This window comes from Pipistrellus hanaki (genome assembly GCF_964339955.1).
Source record: "Pipistrellus hanaki genome assembly, chromosome: 3".
In the NCBI taxonomy this organism is placed as follows: domain Eukaryota; kingdom Metazoa; phylum Chordata; class Mammalia; order Chiroptera; family Vespertilionidae; genus Pipistrellus; species Pipistrellus hanaki.
Window position 1 is genome coordinate 104,820,428 of NC_140505.1, and position 24,273 is coordinate 104,844,700.

Here is a 24,273-nt window from a genome sequence, read left to right on the forward strand (position 1 = left end):
TAAAAAACTTACTGTCCTTTCTCACAGGTATTTTCCCCATGCCTAAAGATATTTTGGCAGTTCCCACAATTTAGCTTCCCTTTTCATACTGTCAGAACTTACAATATAAAATTAAGACAAACTATAATATCACTTAGCCAGCATATATCCCCTCTACCACAAGGTATACTCCAAAACAGAAAATTCAAAACCATGGGTTCCATGAAATAAATACCATATTTAATCCATTCCTTAACTTTCAAAACTGAATACCAAAAGTATTTATTAAATAGGGTAGATTGCATGGTAGCCAGTGTGGCTCAGTTGGTTGGAGTATCAATCAGCCCATGCACCAAAAGGGTACGGATTAGATTCCCATTTAGGGCACATACCAGGTTGTGAGCTCAATCACAGGTCCGGGCAAATACAGGAGGCAACTGATCAATGTTTCTCTTTCACATCCATGTGCCTGTCTCTCTCTCTCTATCTCTCTCTCTTTCTCTCTCTATTTCTCTCCCTCCCCCCTTTTCACTCTCTTAAAAAAAAAAAAAATCAATGGAAAAATATCCTCTGGTGAGGATTAACAATATACATATAGATTATATATATAGTGAAATTGCTCTGGCCAGGTAGCTCAGTTGGTTAGAGCATTGACATGCCAAGACTGGTTTCAGTTCCCAGTCAGGGCACATTCAAGAACCAACCAATGAATGAGCAGACAAGTGAAATAGTAAATCAATGTTTCTCATTTAGAAATAAAGAATGAGCTGGAGAATATACACCAAGATGACAATTTTGTACTGTAATTTCACAAAGACTTTGAAAAGGTTATTTCTTAACAAAGTTACAATACTTTACTCATTAGTAATCCCAAAAGAACATGATCCAATTTAGGTTTTAAAAAGGACATTTATTCATATAAACCTGGGTTGCTATTTGCTATGAAGAAAGCTATATACTCCTTACTCTCAAGAAATATAAAGCCTACTGGGAAGTCACCCAGATTCTTTTAACAAGGGAGAGAAAATCATGCTGCTTTCAAAGCCAGGTAGAGAATCTAAACAAGTGAACAGCTCTCTTTAATGGAGTACTCAGAACAACTACAGAATGTAAGCGCCACTAAAGTAAGTCTAAATCATATCTCCCAGTAAGATAAATGGAATACATTGCCAATTGGATAAAGTTTTTTTTCTTTAAATATATTTTATTGATCCTTTACAGAAAGGAAGGGAGAGAGATAGAGAGCCAGAAACATCGATGAGAGAGAAACGTCGACCAGCTGCCTCTTGCACACACCCCACCGGGGGATGTGCCCGCAACCAACGCACAGGCCCTTGACCGGAATCGAACCTGGGACCCCTCAGTCCGCAGACCGATGCTCTACCATTGAACCAAACCGGTTTCGGCTGGATAAAGTTTTTGTTTTGTTTTGTTTTGTTTTTAATCATGGCAATACCCTCTCTCTTCCTATCTGTGAAAAATCAATAAAATACATTTTTTAAAAATAATAATAATAAATAAATAAATAAATAAATAAATAAATAAAAAATCATGGCAATGGCATAGAGATGCAAGAACCTCACCCATGCCCACATTTTTGGTAAGTTTACATTGCTAAGGCCTTTCTGATGGCAGTCTGGTAATATACATAAAAATGAAAAACATATTTCCTTCAAACAGTAATTAGACTCAGAAAGTTACCCTAATGAGTCATTAGCAGCAGCTTCAACCCTCTAGCCTATCCACTCTGCCTCTTTCAAAAGTTTATCTATTGTTTTTCACTCTAATAATTCTTGCCATTATTGTTTAAAAAACAGAGACAGTCATTAGCATGAGACAACTGTACATACAAGGCACATGTACAATTTACAATAAACTTAAACAATCTAAATACCCAGCAAATGTATTGACCTGGAAAGCTACCCATGAAAATTATTTTTTAAAGCACACTACTATGAGCCAAGATGGTATAAGCTGCTGAGCTGCCAAGGGCTGTTTCCCCACACCCGGAAGCAGGATTCCAAGCCACAGCCTGAGAAGGGCGGGTGTCGGTGGTGCGGTTTCCTGAGAACTGCTCACTGTGAGCCAATATGCAGCCAATAGCCCCGCAGAAACAAATATAGGCTTCCCAGTAACCTGCAGTAGTTATAGAACTAAAAAAGTGGACCCTTTCGCCTACACTGAGGAGTTTCTACAATACTACATTTAGCTCACTATAAATCCAATATGGAGATTTTTAATTGCAACCAAATACACTTTGCAAAGTACTGGCAAAGCTGGTGATGTTTATGGCACAGATTGGTCACTGTTGCCCAGAACATCTATAACTTTCCTCAAAAGCTGAAAGATCTGCTCTCCTACAATTACACTGTCTTGAATCTAATCTTTCAATAACATTTTGCAAAGCTTTGATGTCACTGAGAAGAATCTAATCAAACTGTTTGCTAGAGCTCTTCTTTGTACTTCTACATTGCCAGAGAAGCACCTAAGATTTTATATACTCATTTTTGTACTGGTGAAAATACAAGCACAAAATACAAGAAAAAAAGTAAATATAGTATCACAGAATTTCAAGTACACATATCAATAAGCAGCAATGTAACTGCACTCCAAGATATCTTCTGGAAGCGGTAAGTGAACTCTACAGAAGAAATGATGCCAAAAATGCCACGTTATCACAACTGCATGCTTCTCTAAGGTTACCAAGATATTAGTTGTTGCCTGTTACTCTTGCTCATCTTTCTTCCTAAAGAAAGATTCTAGTGCCATATGCCACAGGGAAGAAAGACTCCAAACACAAGAAGAGGGTGAAAGGTTTTTAAAGTGCTTCAGAAAAAAAAAAAAGGGGGGGGGGGGGGGAGGCGTTTAACTTTTCAGTTTTCCATTTGATTCATAATCTCCAAGATTTTGAAGAAAAAAAAAAATGCTAAAGTGGCTATAAGTCTTAACAAGACAGTTGAAGTGAGGATGATGCTCATGAACTTTACAACCAGACTGGAGACCTGGTGCCCAAAATTCATGCACGGGTAGGGTCCCTAGGCCTGGCCAGCAATCAGGGCCAATCAGGGCCTTCCAGCTGCTGGCTGGGGCCTTCCTTCCCTGGCAGCTGACTACAGGCAGGAGCCTTCTTTCTGCGCTGCCCCCCTCATGGTCAGCGCATGTCATATCAAGTAATTGAACTCCTGGTCTCCCACTCAAACTCCCGAGGGGACACTTTACATATTAGCCTTTTAAATAGAGAGAAGAATGGTGGGAAGTCATGAGCTTTTTCAAGCTTCCATCCTCTTATGCAAAAATTTCTGCAATGGCACCAAACCAAAGGGAAACAACAAGATCTGTTTGCTGCACAAACATCTCATCGCCTGGCAGTCCCAAAGATCACTCAATCACTGCTCATGACTGTGGCCTCCTATTTTAGTATAGACAAGAATTCTGGGGAAGTCATGGCTGTAGGAATCACTGCTATGAAAAATAACAGCTTAATGGCTTAAAAATTTCTTCAAGACCTAAAACAAACAAAGATAAGAATGTGATGATGTCTGCTAGAACTGATCCGGTTCATCCAAACACTAAATCCTCAGATGTTGCAGAAGAAATTCTGGGATAAGGCTACAAAGACCATGAAAAAAATCAAGAGCATAAGAATATGAACAATTAGCTGCTAGAGATTACATTCCAGGAACATAAGTTCTGGAAGTTGAGGAAAAGGAAGAGGAACAGATTGCTGAGAACGATAAAGATGGCTGAGGAAGTACTAGTGTCATTGAGGAGGAAGACTGTGGGTAAATGGGTTTATGTGCAACATTCTTCCTATGAACAAGAAATCTCCAAGAAACTGAACAGCTTCATGGAAGAGCCAGAATGTTAAGTCAAAAAATAATCAGCATTACTTCAGAGAAAAGCAGTTGGCACTACAAGATAAACTTTTGCAGAGAAAAGGAATAAAGTAACTCTCAAGTTTTCCTCTCTCCAAGGAGAATGCTAAGTATATGTGATTAATCTGCAAATTAGTGAATCAAGAAAGTTTATTTGCATCAAAAAGATGAGAAGCACAATTATTTTGAAAACCACCTAAAAAGCACACTGCTAAACAATGACTGGTTTGATTCCACTCTTTAAAAAACAACTCTGCAACACAAAAATAAGCCTAATATAAACTACATTTTATTTAATAGCAATGCAACAATATTGGTTCATCAATTATAACAAACTAGAGGCCTAGTGCACAAAATTCATGCACTTGTGGGGTGGGGAGGAGTCCTTCAGCCTGGCCTGCGCCCTCTCACAATCCTGGAACCCCACAATCCATCACCCCAAAGCAATAGGCCCCTCCCACCTGGCCATGACTGATGGCTCCACAGAGGGAGGCCTCACCCACCCACAGCAGCCCACCAGACGGTGGCCTGGGCCTCCCTCTGTGGGACAATCATAGGGCAATAGCAAGGCACCAGCCCCACCCCCCAAACAATCACATCGCACCCGCCTTGGCTAGCTGGCCTGGCGCCAGTATGCATCACAGCATAGTCGTCCAGACGGTCATTCTGCTGTTCGGCTATTCAGTCGATTTACATATTATACTTTTATTATTATAGATATGTCACATTATGCAAAATACTATCAACAACAAAAAATGGGGGATGGACAATGGGAACTTTCTGTACTAGCTGCATAAATTTCTGTAAATCTAAAACTACTCTAAAAAAAATAAAGTATTGCCCTGGTCAGGTAGTTCAATTGATTAGAGCGTTGTCCTGATATGCCAAGGTCCAATTCCCTATCAGGAATCAATCAATAAATACATAAATACTTAAATAAGGAGAGGGGTAACTGAGGGGGAGAGGGGAGAAACACCTGTAATAACTTTCAACAATAAAGATAGATTTTAACAAGTAAATAAAGTAGAACAAATCAATGTTTCTGTTTCTCTCTCCCTCCTCCCTCTCTAAATAAGTAAAAGAAAAAAAAATTTTAAATAACTTTAAAAGAAAAAGTACTAATTTTTTTAAAACCTGCAGATTTGCAAATCAACATATGAAAATGAGGACAAAGAGCTGAAGAGCTCTATATCAAATTGTTAACAGTGGTTTTCTACAGAGTGAAATGGAAAGAGGAACACAGGAGGAACTTTAACATAATATATACCTCTGGACTGTCTAAACTTTCTTCACTGAACAGTTTTCTAAGGAGAGGCTCTGTAACATATTTGGGACTGAATGGATGGATTTGCATGGATTCAAATCCCAGCTCCACCATTAACTAGCTGATAAGTTTAGGAACTTAATTTCTCTATGCCTCAGTTTTCTCATCTGTAAATAGGGATAATAGTATGTGTCACCACAGAACTGCTGAAGGTATTACATGACTTACTTCACATAAAGTATTGGAAAACTATCTAGTATACGGTAAGTACTCAAAAATGGTGTTCACCATCATCATCAAGTATGTTATTCAACATCAAGCATCTATTATTCCTAACTTTTTAAATTTTTGACTAGTAAGACAAATCAGGAAAACTTGGTTCATCTAGTATAGAATCTTTGATGCAGAAAATACAAATGTATTCCATTGCAAATTAAAATAAACTAAGATTTTTAAGCAAATTACAAATCAACACTTAATATGAACCTATATATATATATATATATATATATATATATATAAATATTCACTAACAAACTCTATAAAAATAATCACAAAAACAAACCCCTCTGAGTTGTATGATTTTGGATAATTTTTACTTTCTCCTTTACATTTTTCTGAATCACTTTAGTTTTCTACGTGGAATACGTTAATAAAAAAAAAAAGCAGGAGCCCAGGCCAGTATGGCTTGGAACATCATCCCATACACTAAAAGGCTGTGGGTTCTTTTCCGGGGTTCTTTTCTGGGTGCAGGTTCCATCCTCAATCAGGGCACATATAGAAAGCAACTGATCAATGTTTCTCTTCCACATCATGTTTCTCCTCTTTCTCTCTGTCCCCCTTCCTCTCCCTAAAATTATTAAAATATGGCCATGTGTTTGGGTCCCCTTCTAAAGCAGAAAGCTTTCTATAATAAAACACTGCTTTCACTTAAAAATAAATAAAATATTAATAAATTAAAAATAAAATAAAGCAGGAGTCAGTTTTTCTATTAAAGAATAGATAACAAATATTTTAGGCTGTGCAGGACATAAGAGTCTCTGTCCCAATTACTCAATTTACCACTACATCACAAAGCAACCACAGACAATATCTAAACAAACACATACAACTATGTGCCAACAAAAAATTTACAGTAACAGGCAGCCGGCAGAACTTGTCCATAAGCTGTAAAGTTTGCTGACCCCTGAAATGAAGAATACAATTTTCATTTTGGAAAACAAAATGTGATTTATACCAAAGTGCATCAGCCATATTGATATTACTGATGGAGGGAAAATCCACTTAATTCATACAAGTCTAGGGTTAGAAAAACACTCTGGAAATCCTCCTCTCATGCCCAGAACCCCAGTAATAACAGAAACTGCCTAAAATCATACACTGGTGGGTGGGCAGTTAAAATAGAGACTAAGAGAAATATGCCTTTCATATTTAAATGAAAGTTTTCAAAGTTTTCAAAGTTCATAATAATTTGAAAGTTTTCAAAGTTCATAATATTTCACCACCAAGCAGCTGCTACCACACGTATGGAAGGAAGTCCTGCATACTGATGAAATGATTTTAGTTATAGCTCATCACAGTCACCAATGACAGATTTCTGAGAAAGAATGAAAACATCTATGAACAACTAACAGCATCAGAAATAAAATTTCTATGAAATGAAAAATTAAGAAAAAAAATATATGAAATGCTAACAATAAATGTCAGAGCATGGTAAAAGGAGAGGCAGAACGGTGGCCCTTGATATGAGGACACTTCAAGCTTCATAAGTGACATATGATCTCACCCCAAAAAAATAGAAAGCTCAGGCCTGAAGGAAATAAATTTTAACATTTCACTGGGAAAAGTTTTGTGATCAAATGATTTTAAATGTGACTACTTTCTTGGAGTTTCTAATGGTTTAGGAAAGACTGTTTTAGAAAAAGATATAATAGGACTAAGGTAAGGGCTGAGGAATTATGTCTAAAATAAAAATATTAAAAATCATTCTAGCCCTGGCCTGTGTGGCTCAGCTGGTTGGAGCATTGCTCCATCAATACACCAAAAGGTGGTGGGTTTAACTTATGGTCTGGGCACATACTCAGGTTTCAGGTTTTCTACTGGAGGCAACCAATCGATGTTCTCTCTCTCCTCTCTCTTTCTCTCTCTCTATGAAATTAATTTTTTTTAATCATTCTACTGCCCTAGCCAGTTTGGTTCAGTGGTCGGAGCGTCAGCCTGCGGACTAAAGAGACCCAGGTTCGATTCCGGTCAAGGGCACTACCTCAGTTGCAGGCTGAATCCCCACTCCCGGCCCTCAGGGGAACCAGCTGATGTCTTTCTCACATCTGTGTTTCTCTCTCGCTGTCTCTCACGCTCTCTTCCACTCTATCTAAAAACCCACAGGGAAAAAAAAATATCCTCGGGTGAGGATTGACAAAAAAATAATAATAAAGTCATCTTACTAAAAAAAAAAAAAAAAAAATCATTCTATTAAAAAAAAAATGGCAGCAACCTGCAATGAAGACAAATCAACCACTAAAACCCCAGGTGGACATTTGAGTACTTTCTGCCAAAATTCACTACTGGGCTATCACGTTAAGTGTCAAGATTCCAAAAGCAAACGTTTCAATAAGGTCAGAAGCCAGGAGGAGGGTTAAGGTGCCTATCAGTTTTCCATCCGAAGTCTCTCACTGATCCCCTAACACTGACTTACACCCTGTTATCAACAGTTTTAAAGGCAGCACGCCGAGAGAGGAACAGCCCATTGGGAAAACAGAGCCCAAGTTACTCCGCCGACCGGGTGGCCCGGATCGCCGCCCCAGAGCAGGTGAGGAACATGTTCCCACTCCTTACACCGTCCACGGAGTGCTAAGCAGGACCCATTCGACGCCGGCACCGAGGAAAGTACTAGAAGTGACCAAAGAGACGGACAGGAGAACGCGGAAGGCAGACTCTCCCTGCGGGGAGCAAGGAACGGCAACTGCAGGCGAAGGGAGGAGAGAGGGGGGTTCTGGACCCTCTGCCGAGAGGGGCGAGGCGGGCGGAGGCAGAAAGGAGGGCGGACCCAGGCCCCTCATGACACACCGTCCCGGGCGGGCGGAGCAGGTGAAGAGGCCAAGTTCAGGGCTGGGACGAAGGCACGCTCCCCGGCCCACACCCGGACACTCGTCCCCGCAGCCGTCACGTCCTCCCGACCCGAGCTCTGCCTCTCCGCCCGGGAAAAGGCGCTCCCGCTCCGGAGACCCTCACCCAGAGCTGGTCGCCGCCTCGCCGCACGTCCCGGCCGCCTCGGGAGCCACAGGTGAGGGGAGGGGGAGAGGGGAGGGCAGACAGGGAAGGAGCCCAACTCGGTGTAGCCGTGCCGCTGCCGCCGCCGCGATACCGAGTCTCAGACCGTCCGCCCGACCCCACGGCCGCACGTCGCCGTGAGTCGCACGCGAGGCGGTGGGACCCAATGAGACCGCATCTTGAGCGCAGCCGCACTGGCGAAAACCGGAAGCTGCTTCTCCGACCGCCTAGGACCGGAGTGCATCCTGGGAGTTGTGGTTCAGCCTGGGGCTCGATGAAAGCGGTTCTGCGCGTCGAGGGCACGAGAGGAACCGCTCCGCTGGGGCTCACATAAATTCCCTTGGCTGTTTTCCCTCCCACCGATAAGGAAAGCAGTTTAGGTCAGAAGAAGCGGAGGCCTTCCTAGCTCGTGGACGCTTTTCCCAGTCTCTGTGGATACGGGTTTCACAGCTTGAGCAGAAGCCAAAATGTAGGGGTTTTGACTAGATCGTGTGTTTCTGCCAGTGGCCAATGTATTGTTAGACGGCGTCTGTGAAAGCTTCGGGAATAAGTCCGAAAGCATTAGCCGAATCTTTCCCAAAACAAAAGCGTTTGCCTGTTATTGCCTTCTAAGGTATTATGATTTATGTCCTACTACTTCTAAAAATCAACGTGAGCCACTCACTCTTAAATACAATTCAGAACGATTTTTTAAATGTTTTTCATGTATAGCAGATCAGGACCTGTTTCAACATTAAATACTGTGCCTGTTTACCCAAGATGAGTCATTTTTTTTTTTCTACATGTGAGCTTTTAATTGAGCTCTATCTTAGAAAACAAGAGCAGGTTTGGTTACATAGTTATTCTGTGAAAAAAGGAAGTACAGTACAGGAGCTGGCATAGAGAAATGTTTTCTTCACATTCAGTTCTAAGAGGAATTTATCATACTCTGAAGAGGTCATTGTCTTAATTGTCAAAACTCTTGTTATTGACTAAATGAAATCCATAGCTTTCAAGAACATCTATGCCCATGGCTTGTGCTTCCATTGGACCACAGCAAGAGAAAACAAAGGATGCCCGAAGAAGCTTCACAAAAAAGCTTCCTATCAGTTTAAGACCTTGAGTCTGACATATGCGGAAAAAATAAAAATGGAGAACTCTTCAACCTGGAAATGTAAATTCTAAGAAGTTATTAAACTTACTAAAATCACAAAAAAACATGAACAATGTGGTCTTAACACAGGTATTTGAGAGCTAAAGGCCACCCAGATGAGTTTGGAAGATAAAATTAGTATAAATAAAATTATAGAACTAAATTTAAAGGAACTAATTCCCTTCAAGTAGTAGTTTATGTTGAAAATATTAATTATGTTTTTTAATTTTCATAATTTGTAAAGACATAACAATAACATCATCTATTTTCTTAGGTAAAAACAAAGTTTTGAGATTGAAATCAAGGAAGACATATACCTCCACAATAATCAGAAACAGAATACGGTGTCTTTGAATAGAAAATCTGACCCAGTATGCAAACTCACATAGGGCACAAAAGAGAACAAGAACCTGAGGCTTAATAAGAGGTCTATTAAAGATGACAGACTATATGAAAAAAGACAATTAAGAAAGAGGTCATTTGGGGATTTCGAATCTTTTCTGCATAGTTCTCTCAGTCTTGCTTTGACAAAACAATGCACTTAACTCAAAGAGCTTCCTCTGGAACACTCCGTTGTGTGCTACAACATGTGAGAATGAGCCTTAATATTTCCCATCAAGATTTTACCTATCATTCTCTGTCACCTGGACCCCAACCCCTTTTCAGCTAATGAGAATGTTGCCACCATCCCTAGCCTGAGGGACAATCCCACATCTATGGCTTCCTTCACCATATCCCATACCTAGATGCCACCATTACATGTTCCAAAGCAGATTTTTTTTTTCAGGCTTCTCTCAGCTACTAATCTTTATAGGCTTTCTTCTGACTAAAACCAAAGGGAATCAGTAAAATCTTATATCCTCCAGTGTCATCTGAGGATCCATTTTTATGATGTCACACTTCTCCACAGGAGTGGAGCACCTTGGTGCTACATCTTCTGCAGCACCAAGGGAAAAGTTCTTTTCACCCTGCTCCCCATACAAGCCACCAGTGACCCAACAGTGCTCTGTGGCACAGCTAGACTGATGTAGTCACCTGCACAATTACCAGATGTTGACAAGGCGACCACATCACTGGGTGAGTAACATTCATAATCCAGTTGCAGATATCCCAGAAGGAGACTTCAGCAGCAGTATGATATGTTGCTGAAATGATGATATTCGGCTGGGTCTAGGGGCAGACTTATCCTCCATTGTGATATGCAAGCCATTAGCCAATGAGAATTGGAGATGTATCTAAAACAGCAATTGTCAACAGGTATGCCACAAGTATTATTAAAACCTGCAATACCTGACTACTTAGTCAGGGACAAGTTATTTGGAGCAAAAAGGATAGGTAATTACATCATTGTTATTTTGTAAATCAATCAAAATTATACCTATTTTTTGTCAGATTGGCAAAAAATGGGGGGGGGCGGGGTGCTGCAAAATTTTAGTAATTAATTTATATGTGCCAGGAGATGAAAAAGGTTGAAAATTGCTGATCTAAAGCAGCAAGCAAATGGAATTGAAGCTTTCAAATTCTTAAAGGTAAAAAAAAAAAAAAAAAAAAAAAATCCTAGACCTGCCGAAACCGGTTTGGCTCAATGGATAGAGCGTCGGCTTGGGGACTGAAAGGTCCCGGGTTCGATTCCGGTCAAGGGCATGTACCTTGGTTGCGGGCATATCCCCAGTAGGGGGTGTGCAAGAGGCAGCTGATCGATGACTCTCTCTCATCGATGTTTCTAATTCTCTCTCTCCCTTCCTCTCTGTACAAAATCAATAAAATATATTTTTTTAAAATTTTTTTTAAAAGCCTAGACCCCATTGTGAATTTAACTTGGATCGTAACTAGTTTTTGTTGCTTCTCCCTTAAAGAAAAAAAAAAAAGATTTTATTTATTATTTTTAACAAAATTACTATTTTAAGAAGAAAAAACAAACCAAATTATTTGGCTAATGAAAACCAAAATTACTAATCTTCTTTGTGCTGTGTCTACAACTTTTCCAAAAAAAATTACAAAGGGAAATTAACAGCTTCATAATTACAAAATACTTAAAACTAGCCTAAAGGACAAAATGAAAATGGACCAGAAAAGAGCAAGAACTGTCAAATCAGTCTCTGTGATTGTCTTCTATGTATGTTGTAGTAGAGGAAAACTTCCTTCCACCCTCTTAGAAACTGAAGCTAGCCTAAGAATTAAGCTGACATAAGACAGATTAATAGGAGAAAAACTTGTAAGTTTATTTAATATTTTTATCTACACACAGGGGTCTTTAAAAGGAAAATGAAGACCCAAAGAAGCAGCTAGTCTCAACAGCTTATAAGCCTTTTCACAAAATGAATGGAAAATTGTGGGGATGTGACAAAGCAAAAGGACTTGGACTAAGGACAGTAAACTATAGGACAATGACTAGGAAGTATACAGGAGGAACTAATGAGAGTTTGAGGGTACTTTATTCTTTTATTTATTATTTTTAACTTTTATTGACTTTATTTTTTAAACTCTTTATTGTTGAGAGTATTACAGATGTCTCCCTTTTTCTCCCATTGCCCCCCTCCACCCAGTTCCCACTCTGCCTCAGGCCTTCCCCCATGGTCTATGTCCATAGGAAATGCATATCTATTGATATAAAAGCCTAAGTGACCTGCCAACAGGCTGACCTTTTGACTGGCTGACCAGTAACTATGATGCGCATTGACCACCAGGGGGCAGACACTCAATGCAAGAGCTGACGAGCTGCAGTGACTTGGCAGCTGTGGTTCTTGGGTGACCCACTCAGAATCAGAGAGGAGGAAGCCTAATTCTAGGGTGAGTCACCTGAGAACCTCCCTCTTGCAATCTGGGACCCCTCAGGAGATGTTGTAGAGCCAGTTTTGGCCCGATCTCCACAGGCCAAGCCAAGGGACCCCATTCGAATCTGTGCACTAGGCCTCTAATCTATACATATAAAAGTCTAAGCGACCATCCAACCATTCAACTGGTAGTTATGACACCCACTGACCACCAGGGGGCAATGCTCAACACACAGGCATGGAAATATGGAACAGACTGATAAATCTCAGAGGGAAGAAGAGAGTAGGGAGGACAGAAAGAGATTAACCAAAGACCTTACATGCATACTAAAGGCCCAGTGCACAGATTTGTGCACTGGTGGGGTACCTTTGCCTGGCCTGAGGGGATCAGGACAAAACCAGTGGTCCAACATCCCCCTAGGGGTCCCAGATTGCAATAGTGTGCAGGCCAGGGGTCTCTAGTATGCATATAAAAGCTTTGGTTAATCTCTTCCTGTCCCTCTCCCCACAACCCTCTGAGTTTCCTCAATATGTTCCATGCTTCCATGCCTCTGACTCCATTTTATTCACCAGTTTATTTTGTTCATTAGATTTCTTCATTTTTTATTTTTAAATTCAATTGTTGATAGATATGTATTTGTTACCAATTTATTGTTCATATTTTTTTATTTCTTCTTCTCCTTCTTCATCTTCTTCTTTTTTTGCATTTCAATCACTTTATTGAAAAGTATATCAATGCATTTCAATAATTTTATTGAAATGTACATCCTTAGTACTAAAACATAATGGTAGTTGGTTAGGTTACCTCTGCAAACTCAGAATTACATGGATGTAATTAAAATATTGAAATCTATCAGCCTTTTGGGAAAACTGAAAAGTTATCTACAAAACATACTCTTTACAAAAGTATGAGATATACTGTGATTCTTTGGTTTATTTTCCAGTGCATATTTATCCATAACATGATGTCAGCATTGGGCACAATCATCTTGGATTGTCTCGGGCTACACATTGCACCGACTGGTTTCTAACACTTTTAACACTGTAGATTTCTTATATTCACTGTCTTACTAGCAAGTCCTGAACACTATCTCAGCGACCTCATAATTATAAAGATGAGTATTTACTTAAGACCTTCTGTTGGCACAGTAGGGAAAAATTAGTGAAAGTATATTCCCTTCATTTTAAACAGAATTGTAAATTGAAGCAATGGCAGTTTTATAAAAACAGTCCTTAGTAAAAACTTCTGGAGTGTTCAATCAAGTTTTCAGAGTGATATTAATTTGAGTCACTAGTACAATAAAATGAATTTTCTCAATATGACTATATTGAAGCAGATTTTGCATAAAAACTTTTTTCCCTGGACACAAACATTACCTGTCTTATAGTAAAAATGTTAAAAGATAATACTCCAATATTAACAGGAATGTAGTTTTGCTTTATATAAAATGTGAATGTAATTCCCATGTAGAAATCAAGTCCACATCTCTGGATAACCTATTAATTGCATTATGGGTGTTAAGTAACCATATTCACTGTCTAAAATAGTGACCCTTATAATGTCTTAAAAGTTCATTTGTGAAATATTGGCTTTGATGTAAACCCCATAATTTAAAATTTAAGTTGAGTAGGTTACCATTTTTAATACCTCCTAAATATACTGACCCAGTATAGAAAGTTGGATCAATGTTAGAAATGAAGATTCACAGTTTACCTTCCCAGACTTTTCTTTAACATTTCACATTATGGACTTGGCTTTGTTTGTATGCCTCAGCTGAATTCAAATTTAAGCATAATTCCACTGTGGCATAATGTTAATTAGGCAGTTTTCCCAAATCTGAGAACATCAATACTAATCCAGTTATGATGTTTTGAGAATTTACAGCTTAAATCCACTATTACAGTATGGAATCCATCCTTCAGAATTGTGGTGAAAGGCTTCAGAGAAGTTTTTGTTGCTGGAATAACCCAATTAAGGAACCGTTTCAGGAATTGTTGGAAGGTGGGTTATTCTGTAGTAACTATGCTTCAATTGCCATGCAGTTTGCCCAGAAACAATCCATTTCAACTTCTGAACATTTGGTTTGGAGCACTTGTTTGATGAATATTCAGTTAAACACTTGGATACGAGTTCTTGCCAGAAGGTCAAATCTCTGCCATTTATCTTGGAATGTTTCTGAAGACATTCTACGACTTCTGTTAACTCTACACACTTCTGTGCGTGGATCTCCAGTGCAATGATAGACAATGCCAACACAGAAGGCCTTGTTTTAGAAAATAGGATCCTGCAGTGGCATGCCTTAAGTTGAGATTCTAATCTTTCAAAATTAAGGCTATTCCTCCTTTCAAATGGTAAATTCTCTTGAATGAGTGAATAATAGAGTAGCAGAAATTGAAGTAGCTTTCACTTTCCAGCACACTTTCTCCAAGACAATCTTCTCCATCCTCATCAGGTCTGAAACTGTGAACCTGTACTGGCTTATTCGTATCAAGTCACTTGCCAATGGGACATTCCTTTCCTCTTCTATTGATTTTACTGCCAGGTAGAAGCAGCTTAGTCCAACACACCCAAGGTGCTTGGATTGTACCTTCATTTTGGACAGGAACCTGTCCAGTAAATTCACAGCTAGAGAAAATGTCTCTGTGTCAAAGCCGAAGAACTGAGTTAGACTAAGGAGATCCTTCACTTCAAAGTCCCTTAGTCTTGCAGTCAGTCATCCTGAGGCCTTTATCATAAGCGGATTCAATGACTCTCAGGCCACAGACCTTTGGCTGGCATTTCGGCTCCTGTTCCAACAGGCGTTCAGCTGGTGTAGCAGTTTCTGAGAGTCAGTTGTTGTGAGGACCTCTATCATCTTGATCGGGAATGAGGCTCCTTCGCTACAATCTCTCCTCCCCGGGCCTGCCTGCACCTCCGCCCACAATGTCAGATCTGGCAAGTCCTAGAGGCAAGGGGACTCGGGACTCGCGGGCAAGAGGGGACCAGCTGGGGGAGGAGGAGCTGTCCTGGGGTGGAGGTCTCCACAGCGCCTGCGAGAGGACACTGCCCTCCTCAGGGTCAGCTCGGACCCGAAGGGCCATCTTCCTCTTCTTAAAGAATACCTTTCAACATTTCATGTAACACTGGTTTGGTGGTGAACTCCTTTAACTTTTTCTTATTTGTGAAGCTTTTTATCTGAACCTCAATTATAAGTAAGAGCTTTGCTGGGTAGAGTAATCTTGATTGTAGGTCCTTACTATTCATCACTTTGAATATTTTCTGTCACTCCCTTCTGGCCTGCAAAGTTTCTGTTAAGAAATCAGCTGGCAGTCATATAGGTGTTCCTTTGCAGATAACTAACTGCTTTCCTCTTGCTGCTTTTAAGATTCTTTTTGTCTTTAGCCCTTGGAATTTTAATTATGATGTTTGTTTGTGTGGTCCTCTTTAAGTTCCTCTTGTTTGGGACTCCCAGTGCTTCCTGGACTTGTAAGTATATTTCTTTCACCAGGTAGGGGAAGTTTTTTTTATTATTTCTTCAAGTAGGTTTTCAATATTTTGCTCTCTGTCTTCTTCTGTAACTACCATAATATGAATGTTGGTATGCTTGAAGTTGTCCCAGAGGCTCCTTACACTATCTTCAACTTTTTGAATTCATTTTTCTTTTTGCTCTTGCTTCCCCATATTCCAAATCAGTTATTTGATTCTCAGACTCCTCTACTGTTGAATCCCTGTAAATTATCCCTTATTTCAATTAGTATATGCTTAATTTCTGACAGATCCTTTTTTATTTCTCTGATATTCTCACTAAGATCCTTAAAAGTCTCATGAAGATCCTTGAGTAACCTTATAACCATGGTTTTGAACTCTGTATCCAGTAGTTTGCTTGCTTCCATGTCTTTCATTTGTGACATGATTCTTTGTCTCCTCATTTTGACTGCTGCCCTGTATTTGTTTCTATGTATTAGGTAGAGATTAGGTCTCCTATAATTGGTAGAGTGGCCTTGTGTAGTAGGTATTGTAGGGCCTAATGGCTTAGCCTCCCCAGTCACCTGAGTTTGGCACTCCAGATGTGCCCTTGTGTGGGTTGTGAGTACAGTCTTGTAGTTGAGCCTTGATTGCTGTTATCATTGGGAGTAGTTGATCTCCAGGCCAATTGGCTAGGGGGACCAGTTGGACTACAGTGGGAGAGTTTCTGTGCAGGAAACACCCCTATGGAACAGGACTTGCTTCAGTGAGGCTTTAGTACTCACTGAGTCTTCCTTTTGAGTGTGTTGCTTGTGGATGTGTAGAGTTATAATCTGGTGTGGTCTGAAGCTGTCCACCAGGTGCACTGGCTCTAGAGCCTCCAGGAAGGTTCAAAGTCAGCCACTATCTGGGGCCATCTGGCAGGAGCTACAGAGGGATCTTTAGGTGATTGCTCTCTGCTATTTGTATTGGGCTTCGAGGTGCCTAGGTGAGGCCCAGTTGTGAAGCAAGACAGACTGGTACTAGTGCTGGTTCTTGGATCTTTTATTGATAGGTTTGGGGCATGTTGTCACCAGCTGCCACTTGTTTGGGAGATTTTAGGAAAGTCTGAAGCCTGAGCCAAGACACGCCATTCATATGGAAACGCTGCTGCAAACAGTTTGGGTAGGGCTGCAAATTGGATGGGGTGGGAGCTCAGAGAATCACCAGGGAGGAGCAGCAAACAGTGTACTCCAAGCTGATGGAGACTTGGATATGGCTGTCAGTTAGCCCTGCCATTGGGGCAGTCCCAGAACAGGAAAAATGACCCCTGAGAGCACTCCCCTCTGGAATAGAGCCACCCCGAATTCCTGCCCTGATGCCAGACAATCCAGTTCCTCCCAATACGTGTCTGGGTCCCCCATTGTCACCTGGTGCAGAGAGTCCAAGTAAGTTTGTGCATGCCAGACCTTTAAATGGGATACATGGGTCTCCAGCAGCCTCTGGGTCCCTCAGCCACAATCCCTATGGTTTTTATAGCCCATAGTTGTGGGGACTTCTCTTTCCAGCTCTGGAATCCTGGGCTGGGGGTTTGGGGTGGAGTGAGCATCCCTTGCTCCTCACAGGTAGCCTCGGCAGAGACAATCTCCCTCCCAATTAAAAAAATGGCACACATGGGTGTCAGACCAGCCCATTATGCTCCTCTGCCCCTCCTACCAGTCTCGATGTGCTTTCTTCTATACTTCTCTAGTTGTAGGACTGCCATTAAGCCAGCTTCCAGGTGGTTCTGAATGATAGTTTTTTGGATTTTAGTTGTAATTTTGGTGTGGTTGTGGGAGGCGGCCAGTACAGGTGGTTACCTATGCCGCCATTTTTGTTCTCTCTTCTATTTTTATTGATTTTTAGAGAGATAGGGGAAGGAAGAGAAAGGGAAACATCAATTTGTTGTTCCACTTATTTATGCATTCATTGGTTGATTCTTGTATGTGCCCTGACCATGGATTGACTCACTATCTGGCATATCTGGGCAATGCTCTAACCAACTGAGCTACCTGGCTAGAGGCAGGGCCATGACTACTTTTAATAAGTTTCTTTGTACAGGTTCATTTGGCATCAACTTCAGCCTCTTGTGATAATGTTAATAGAAAAACTTCCAAACTGTAGAGAATTTTTATAAATTTGTTTCAGTCAAGCAGAGTATACAAGAGGATCTTGAGAGCAAGATGTCAAGGGACTGAGCAAAGTGCTTCAGATAATGCAATTTTTAGTTTCTTATATGCATTTGGAATTAAGAAAGGAACATAAATAAGATTATGTGAAGGCAGGGGGGAAAAGCTAGACGGGGTACTGTAACAATAATTACAGTATTGTTAATTAGAGATCGTGTGCTCTATTGAAGGTAGTCATCCTTCGAGGGGTCTGAAAAAGAAGATTACTTAGCATTTCAAAGGTGTGTTAATCTAGATGCACAAGAATAGTGGAAAGGGCTTACATAAGGCAAAAATAAACTTTTTACTAAAGAAGTTATATGCCGAGGGTGAGACTACCTACCATGGCCTTCCCAGATAGAAATTTATTTATTTATTTATTTATTTATTTATTTATTTATTTATTTATTTTAATATATTTTATTGATTTTGTACAGAGAGGAAGGGAGAGAGATAGAAAGCTAGAAACATCCATGAGAGAGAGTCATCGATCAGCTGCCTCTTGCACACCCCCTACTGGGGATATGCCCGCAACCAAGGTACATGCCCTTGACCGGAATCGAACCCGGGTCCCTTCAGTCCCCAAGCCGACGCTCTATCCATTGAGCCAAACCGGTCTCGGCACCAGATAGAAATTTATATTCAGATTACCCGGTGAGTTTATTTCAGTTAAACTTATTATAGTGCCCTTTTCATCCACAATAAGAATATCCTTCTGAGGTGATGGATGTGTTAAATGACTAGAAATAAATGATAAGGATTTATTCAAGGGTCTTAGGTTTTACAAACCAGAAACACAGAAAAGCAAAAGCCCAGAAATATTCCAAACAAGAAAGGAAGGTTAAGAGTTCTAAAAAAATAAAAATAAAAAAAAAAATTATTGATTTTTTCACAGAGATGAAGGGGAAGGATAGAGAGTTAGAAACAACATCCATCAGCTGCCTCCTGCACACTCCCTACTGGGTATGTGCCTGCAACCTCGTACATGCCCTTGACCGGAATCTAACCTGGGACCCTTCAGTCCACAGGCCGGCACTCTATCCACTGAGCCAAACTGGTTAGGGCAAAGGTTAAGAGTTGTTATAGTAAAAAGTTTATTCTTGATAATAACAAATGATTCTTTAGCCTTAGAATTGAAGCAGGAGAGTTATCAGCCAGATGTCAGTAGGTCTGAATGACGGATGTCAGTTGATCTGGAGGATGTGTCACTGGAAAGGGACCAGGCTTGGAGCAGGCCTGCCTCTGGCTGGCCGGTAGTGTGTGGGTTCTTGATTTCCTGAAGGAAAGATTTCATAACACAAGTCCAGGTGATTTTGAGGGTATGTTTATTAAAGCTGGGGACAATGAAACAAAGGAAGGAGTTAGGGTAGAAGAAGCAATAGGAGAGAACCAAGGCAATGCTCTGCTTTGGCTCTCAAGAAACATTTAGGAAAAAAGTAAGCCATGGTGTGCAAATCTAGCAAGGACTTTAGAGAGAAAGTAAATATGCCTGCCTGAGGGGGAAGAAAGGCATGGACATGCTCCAGAGATAGGTGGGTCTTTGTCTTAAAGGTTCTTATCTGTTTTATAAAGGAAAGAATTTTAGGGGAGGTTCTCAGGGGAGGATCTCAATAGAATATTCATCAGCTTTATACTGATGCACCAAAATGAGATTTATTCCCTGACTTCATTCTTCTTTGGGTGTGGCTGACACCTATGGCACAAATTGGATTTTTTTAAAATTTATCTCCCAGAATAGGGTGATTTATCCTTTGGTTGGGAAGAGGTGTAAACTATTTTTTTTTAATGTTTTTATTGATTTTTGAGAGAGATTGATTTGTTGTTCCACTTATGTGTTTATTGGTTGATTCTTGTATGTATCTGGATCAGGGATCAAACCCACAGCCTTGGCATATCAGGACAATTCTCTAACTAACTGAACTACCTGGCCAGGGCCTCCATTTACTCTTTTTATTTTCTTTTTAAATATATATATTTTTATTGATTTCAGAGAGGAAGGAAGCAGGAGGGAGAGATAGAAACATCAATAATGAGAGAGAATCATTGATTGGCTGCCTCCTGGGGATCCTTAAGTCCGCATGCTGATGCTCTGTTCACCAAGCCAAACCAGCTAGGACTGGGTGGAATTCTTAGGGAGTAAATGAAATGGAAAGACGAAGGAGTTTAAGGGAGGGTGAACTAGAAGGTCTTGCCATGATCCAGGACAGAAATAAAGTCTGAACCAGTCATGACACTAAGCAGGGACAGGCCTTAGAAAAGCATGGATTGAAAAACTTCCAGTATTTGGAGCCATCTCCCCCACGAAGACCACTTTTTTGGGGTGCTCCCACAGTCCCCTATGCCTTTGTGGCATGAAGGTGGTCAGCTTCCCCAGAGCTCCCAAGAGGCGGAATCACACATGATTCACCACCTGTCCCTGATCCCTGTGCACAGCACAGGGCAGGGCCAGGGGCTCCCAGGTGGATGGATAAGTGAGAACAAGTGCTGCACTCACCTCTTCCTTCCCAGCTCCTGTTAAGGAATCAAAAAAGATGATGCCCAAAACAGCCCTCCCTGCAGTCAAGAAGCTGATGACAGTCCACGGTGGGCCCAGCAAAGCCAAGTAAGGTGCAGGGTGGGGTTGGGGGAAGGGTGAGGGTGCAGAGGAAATGCTGTGCCTGTCACCCCCCTGGGTCTGATGGGGATATGTTGCAGGCCACCTGGTGGAGATGGTCAGAAGCGCCTCTCCCGAGACTTGGGTAAGTCTGGCTGCCTCTCTCAGTTGGGTGACGGATGGGGAGAGACTTGGCGTCTTACTACGTCTGGACTCCTGACATTCTGCTCTCATAGGCTCCAGAGTCAGCCTCTTGGGTGGGGGTCCAGTCCACACTGGCAGAAAGCGATCCAGAACCCAGGCTACCCGGCAACGACCAGCAAACACTCGGGTGAGAGGCACGCAATATGGCGGAGTGGGAGGCTGAGCAGTCTGCTTCCCAGGGGTAGGGCATGTGCGGGTGAAGGATCCCAGGCCGAGGAGAGCCCTCAGCTGAGACCTTATCCTCATCACCACAGGAGGAAGAGCGGAAAAGCCGAGCAAAGGCCCCTCCTGTGAATAAAACTGCTACTCTGGGCAAGACACTCACCCCAAAGGCCCCTCCCGTGAATAAAACTGCTACTCTGGGCAAGACACTCACCCCAAAGGTCCCTCCCGTGAATAAAACTGTTACTCTGGGCAAGACACTCACCCCAAAGGCCCCTCCCGTGAGTAAAACTGTTACTCTGGGCAAGACACTCACCCTGCCTCCACGCAAGGCCCCCAGTCCAGAAGGGGTCTTTTCTTTGGATGAAGCCCCTGCTCAAGGTGTCTCTCCTGAAGATGAAGCCCTTTCCTCAAAGCTGGTTTCTGCTGGGGTCAAGGCCTTGTCCCTAGAAAAGGCCTTGACCTTTGAGCAGATGTTCTCTGAAGAGACCTCTTCTGGGGACAACACTCAGCCCCATCCCTTTCCGGACTCAGCCCCGTCCAAGTCCAAGACCAAGGGCAAGTCTTCCTTGGTCCACAAGCCAGAGGAACACCCCCTTGATAAGAGGGACAGCTCTGCACTCCAATTGGAGGCTACGCCCGGGCCCCTTGAGAATCTGGTCCAACCCTGGGAAGAGCCCACCACCCTCCAGGAGAAGACTCCTGCGAAGGATGAAACGACCCCCAAAGAGGAGGCACCCCCCGAAAAGGTAGCCCTTGCTCAAAAGCATCCACACCCTACCAAGCTGACTCCAGGCCCTCAAGGAACTCCCACCCTTCCTTCACAGGTCCCACAAAATCCCACGGTCAGCAAAGATGACAAAGAGGAGGTCACAAAGCTACAGGAGGAGGTGGAGTCTTTAAGGAAGGCCCTGGAGCTGATGGGGGAGCAGCTAGAGTAAGTCGGGGAGGATTCAGAGGGTGTGGGAAGGAGAAGGGCAGGGCTGACCCACCCCTTTCCCTCATTCTCTTGTCTGCAGAAGTAAGCTAATGGACATCTGGGAGGAACTGAAGAGCGAGAGGGAGAGGCACCGGCTGCTGGAGGTGAGTGCTGTGCGAATCCCTGAATCCCAGCAGGAAGAGAGCTGGTGGCAGGCCCTCCCCTTACACCATCTCCCCACCAGGTTCAGATGAACCTGAGGACCAAGGAATCCCTGACCCCGATCTCCAGCCCCAGGCAGTCGCTGTAAGGTGGAGCCTGGAGTGAAGTCTGCCTCCGGGCATTGACATCTTCGCACCCAACTTTGGGATAGCCAAGAAAATAAACTTTACTCCATTTACTCTTATGTTTCCCATCTCTATATATAAAAGCTTAAGTGATTGAATGACTGGTTGCTATGATGCACACTGACCACCAAGGGGAAGATGCATGAATTTGTGCACCGGGCCTCTAGTTTATTCTTAAGTGACCTTGGTTAGGGAAGATAGGATTTTTCAGTTCACTAGATGGCTGTAACTGCTGGCCTTTTATCTGTCTCAGTTTCCCTAATCCACTTTTTCTGATTTACTAGCCTGTCTCAGGTGGACTCCAGGAAGTCTACTCATGGTCATTGGGTGGTCTGGATACATAGACATTCTTTCTTTCTATTTTTCTTTCTAATTTTTCTTTCTTCCTTCCTTCCTTCTGTCCTTCCTTCCTTCCTTCTTATTTAATTCTTTGTTTAAAGTATAACGTATATCTCCTTTTCCCCTCAGTGACCTCTTCCCTCCCTCCCCCCAGTCATTCCCACCTTTGGTTGATCTCTCACCCACCTCACCACCTTCTCTCTGAATGTTGTGGGTTTGATGCCAGGTCAGGGCATATACAAGAAGAACAACCAATGAATGCATAAATAAGTGGAACAACAATTCTATGTTTCTCTCTCTCCTTTCCTTGGTCTCTAAAATCAGTTTTTTTTAAATCATCAAAATGAATAAGGTTGAGATTAGCCAGGGAAAGAAGAAAACAATGGATGACTGTTTTTATTTTATTTTATTTTTTTAAAATATATTTTATTGATTTTTTACAGAGAGGAAGGGAGAGAGATAGAGAGCTAGAAAAGTCGACGAGACAGAAACATCCACCAGCTGCCTCTTGCACACCCCCCACCGGGGATGTGCCTGCAACCAACTTACATGCCCTTGACCGGAATAGAACCTGGGACCTTTCAGTCTGCAGGCTGACACTCTACCGCTGAGCCAAACTGGTTTTGGTGGATGACTGCTTTTAATTTCAGCTTTTTAGTGGATTGCTTACGGAGACTGAACAAAATCTTTGCTGGTTACATGAGAGACCCAATTCTTTTTAACTCCAAAATAGGTATGGCACTTGCTTTCTTTCTTTTCTTTCTTTTTTTAAAATATATTTTATTGATTTTTTTACAGAGAGGACAGGAGATGGATAGTTAGAAATATCGATAAGAGAGAATCATCAATCAGCTGCCTCTTGCACACCTCCTACTGGGGATGGGCCCACAACCCAGGTACATGCCCTTGACCGGGATCAAACCTGGGACGTTTCAATCAGCAGGCTGACGCTCTATCCACTGAGCCAAACCGGTTTCGGCTGGCACTTGCTTTCCCAGCTAGAATAGCCAATGGGTGGCAATGGTTCTTGCAGATTCTCGAATTCGAGTGGTGAGATGGGCTCCTCACAGATCCAGTACGGTACCATGTTTCCCCGAAAATAAGACCTACTTACAGGTTTCCTTCTGGGTGAAATATAAGGCATCCCCCTAGGCTCTGTCTCAGAATGCTATTGCTAAACATGAGAAATTTGGTCCACTGATTCTGAAAGAAATGGAGTCACAAGAAATTCACCAGGAAATCAGGAATTGGATTGTTATGATGATGTTCCAGAAGATGATGACATGATTGTCATTGAATAAATGAGTAAATTCTAGATACTGTAGGATTCACAGTTTGTCTGGTTTGTGTTGACAACTACCGTACTACCGTACCATATACAGGTAATAAATTTCCTTTATTTTCATTTAACAATAAATGTGTACCGTATTCTTCTTCATGGAAAAATAAGACATCCCCTGAAAATAAGACCTAGTGCATCTTTGGGAGCAAAAATTAATATAAGACACTGTCTTATTTTCGGGGAAACAGGGTAACACACTGAAAGCTGAAGAGCTGGCAGAAGGGAGAGTTCTTCAAGGGCAAATGCCCGGAGAGAAGGGTCTGCCTTGGAAAGCATTATAGTTCTGGTGGCATCCAGGAAATTCTCACTAGCCCTTGCTCAGGCATTCTTAGGTGAATAAGCATTTTTCTGGGGTTCATAGTGAAAAATTTCCTCCAGGGCATGAAACAATCCTATAGGCCCTATAGTATAGGGTAGGGGTGTCGAACTCAATCAGAGAAGG

At 41.8% G+C, this 24,273-nt stretch overlaps 2 protein-coding genes and 1 pseudogene across 3 annotated transcripts in view; 1 reads left to right on the top strand and 2 right to left on the bottom strand.

The window, feature by feature from the left end:
• The window catches only part of ADIPOR2 (adiponectin receptor 2), a 51,574-nt gene extending 42,951 nt beyond the window's left edge, over nucleotides 1–8,623 (bottom strand). The window contains exon 1 of the mRNA XM_084878802.1: nucleotides 8,350–8,623. The gene's annotated coding sequence lies outside the window, so the exon portion shown is untranslated. The remainder of the gene's footprint in view (nucleotides 1–8,349) is intronic.
• A 122-nt stretch (nucleotides 8,624–8,745) lies between these two features.
• Nucleotides 8,746–22,207, top strand: LOC311619977 (SH3 domain-containing protein 21-like). Its single transcript, XM_084878824.1, has 9 exons — nucleotides 8,746–9,001; nucleotides 10,431–10,597; nucleotides 20,434–20,527; nucleotides 20,620–20,663; nucleotides 20,755–20,849; nucleotides 20,977–21,633; nucleotides 21,712–21,821; nucleotides 21,904–21,967; nucleotides 22,048–22,207. Exons 3-9 carry the CDS (start codon nucleotides 20,457–20,459, stop codon nucleotides 22,111–22,113), a joined length of 1,107 nt encoding a protein of 368 aa, XP_084734950.1. The 5' UTR covers nucleotides 8,746–9,001; nucleotides 10,431–10,597; nucleotides 20,434–20,456; the 3' UTR covers nucleotides 22,114–22,207.
• LOC311620722 (cyclin-G1-like) lies at nucleotides 13,994–15,156 on the bottom strand (annotated as a pseudogene). Its single transcript has one exon. The product of its transcript is annotated as a cyclin-G1-like (transcript).
• Nucleotides 22,208–24,273: the final 2,066 nt, after the last annotated feature.

What these genes read in the sequence shown, in the direction of transcription:
- LOC311619977 (XM_084878824.1), top strand. Translation starts at nt 20,457, where the DNA reads ATGATGCCCAAAACAGCCCTCCCTGCAGTCAAGAAGCTGATGACAGTC. An exon ending in GCGCCTCTCCCGAGACTTGG is followed by an intron (nt 20,664 to 20,754) that starts GTAAGTCTGGCT and finishes CTGCTCTCATAG; the next exon opens with GCTCCAGAGTCAGCCTCTTG. An exon ending in CTGATGGGGGAGCAGCTAGA is followed by an intron (nt 21,822 to 21,903) that starts GTAAGTCGGGGA and finishes TCTTGTCTGCAG; the next exon opens with AAGTAAGCTAATGGACATCT.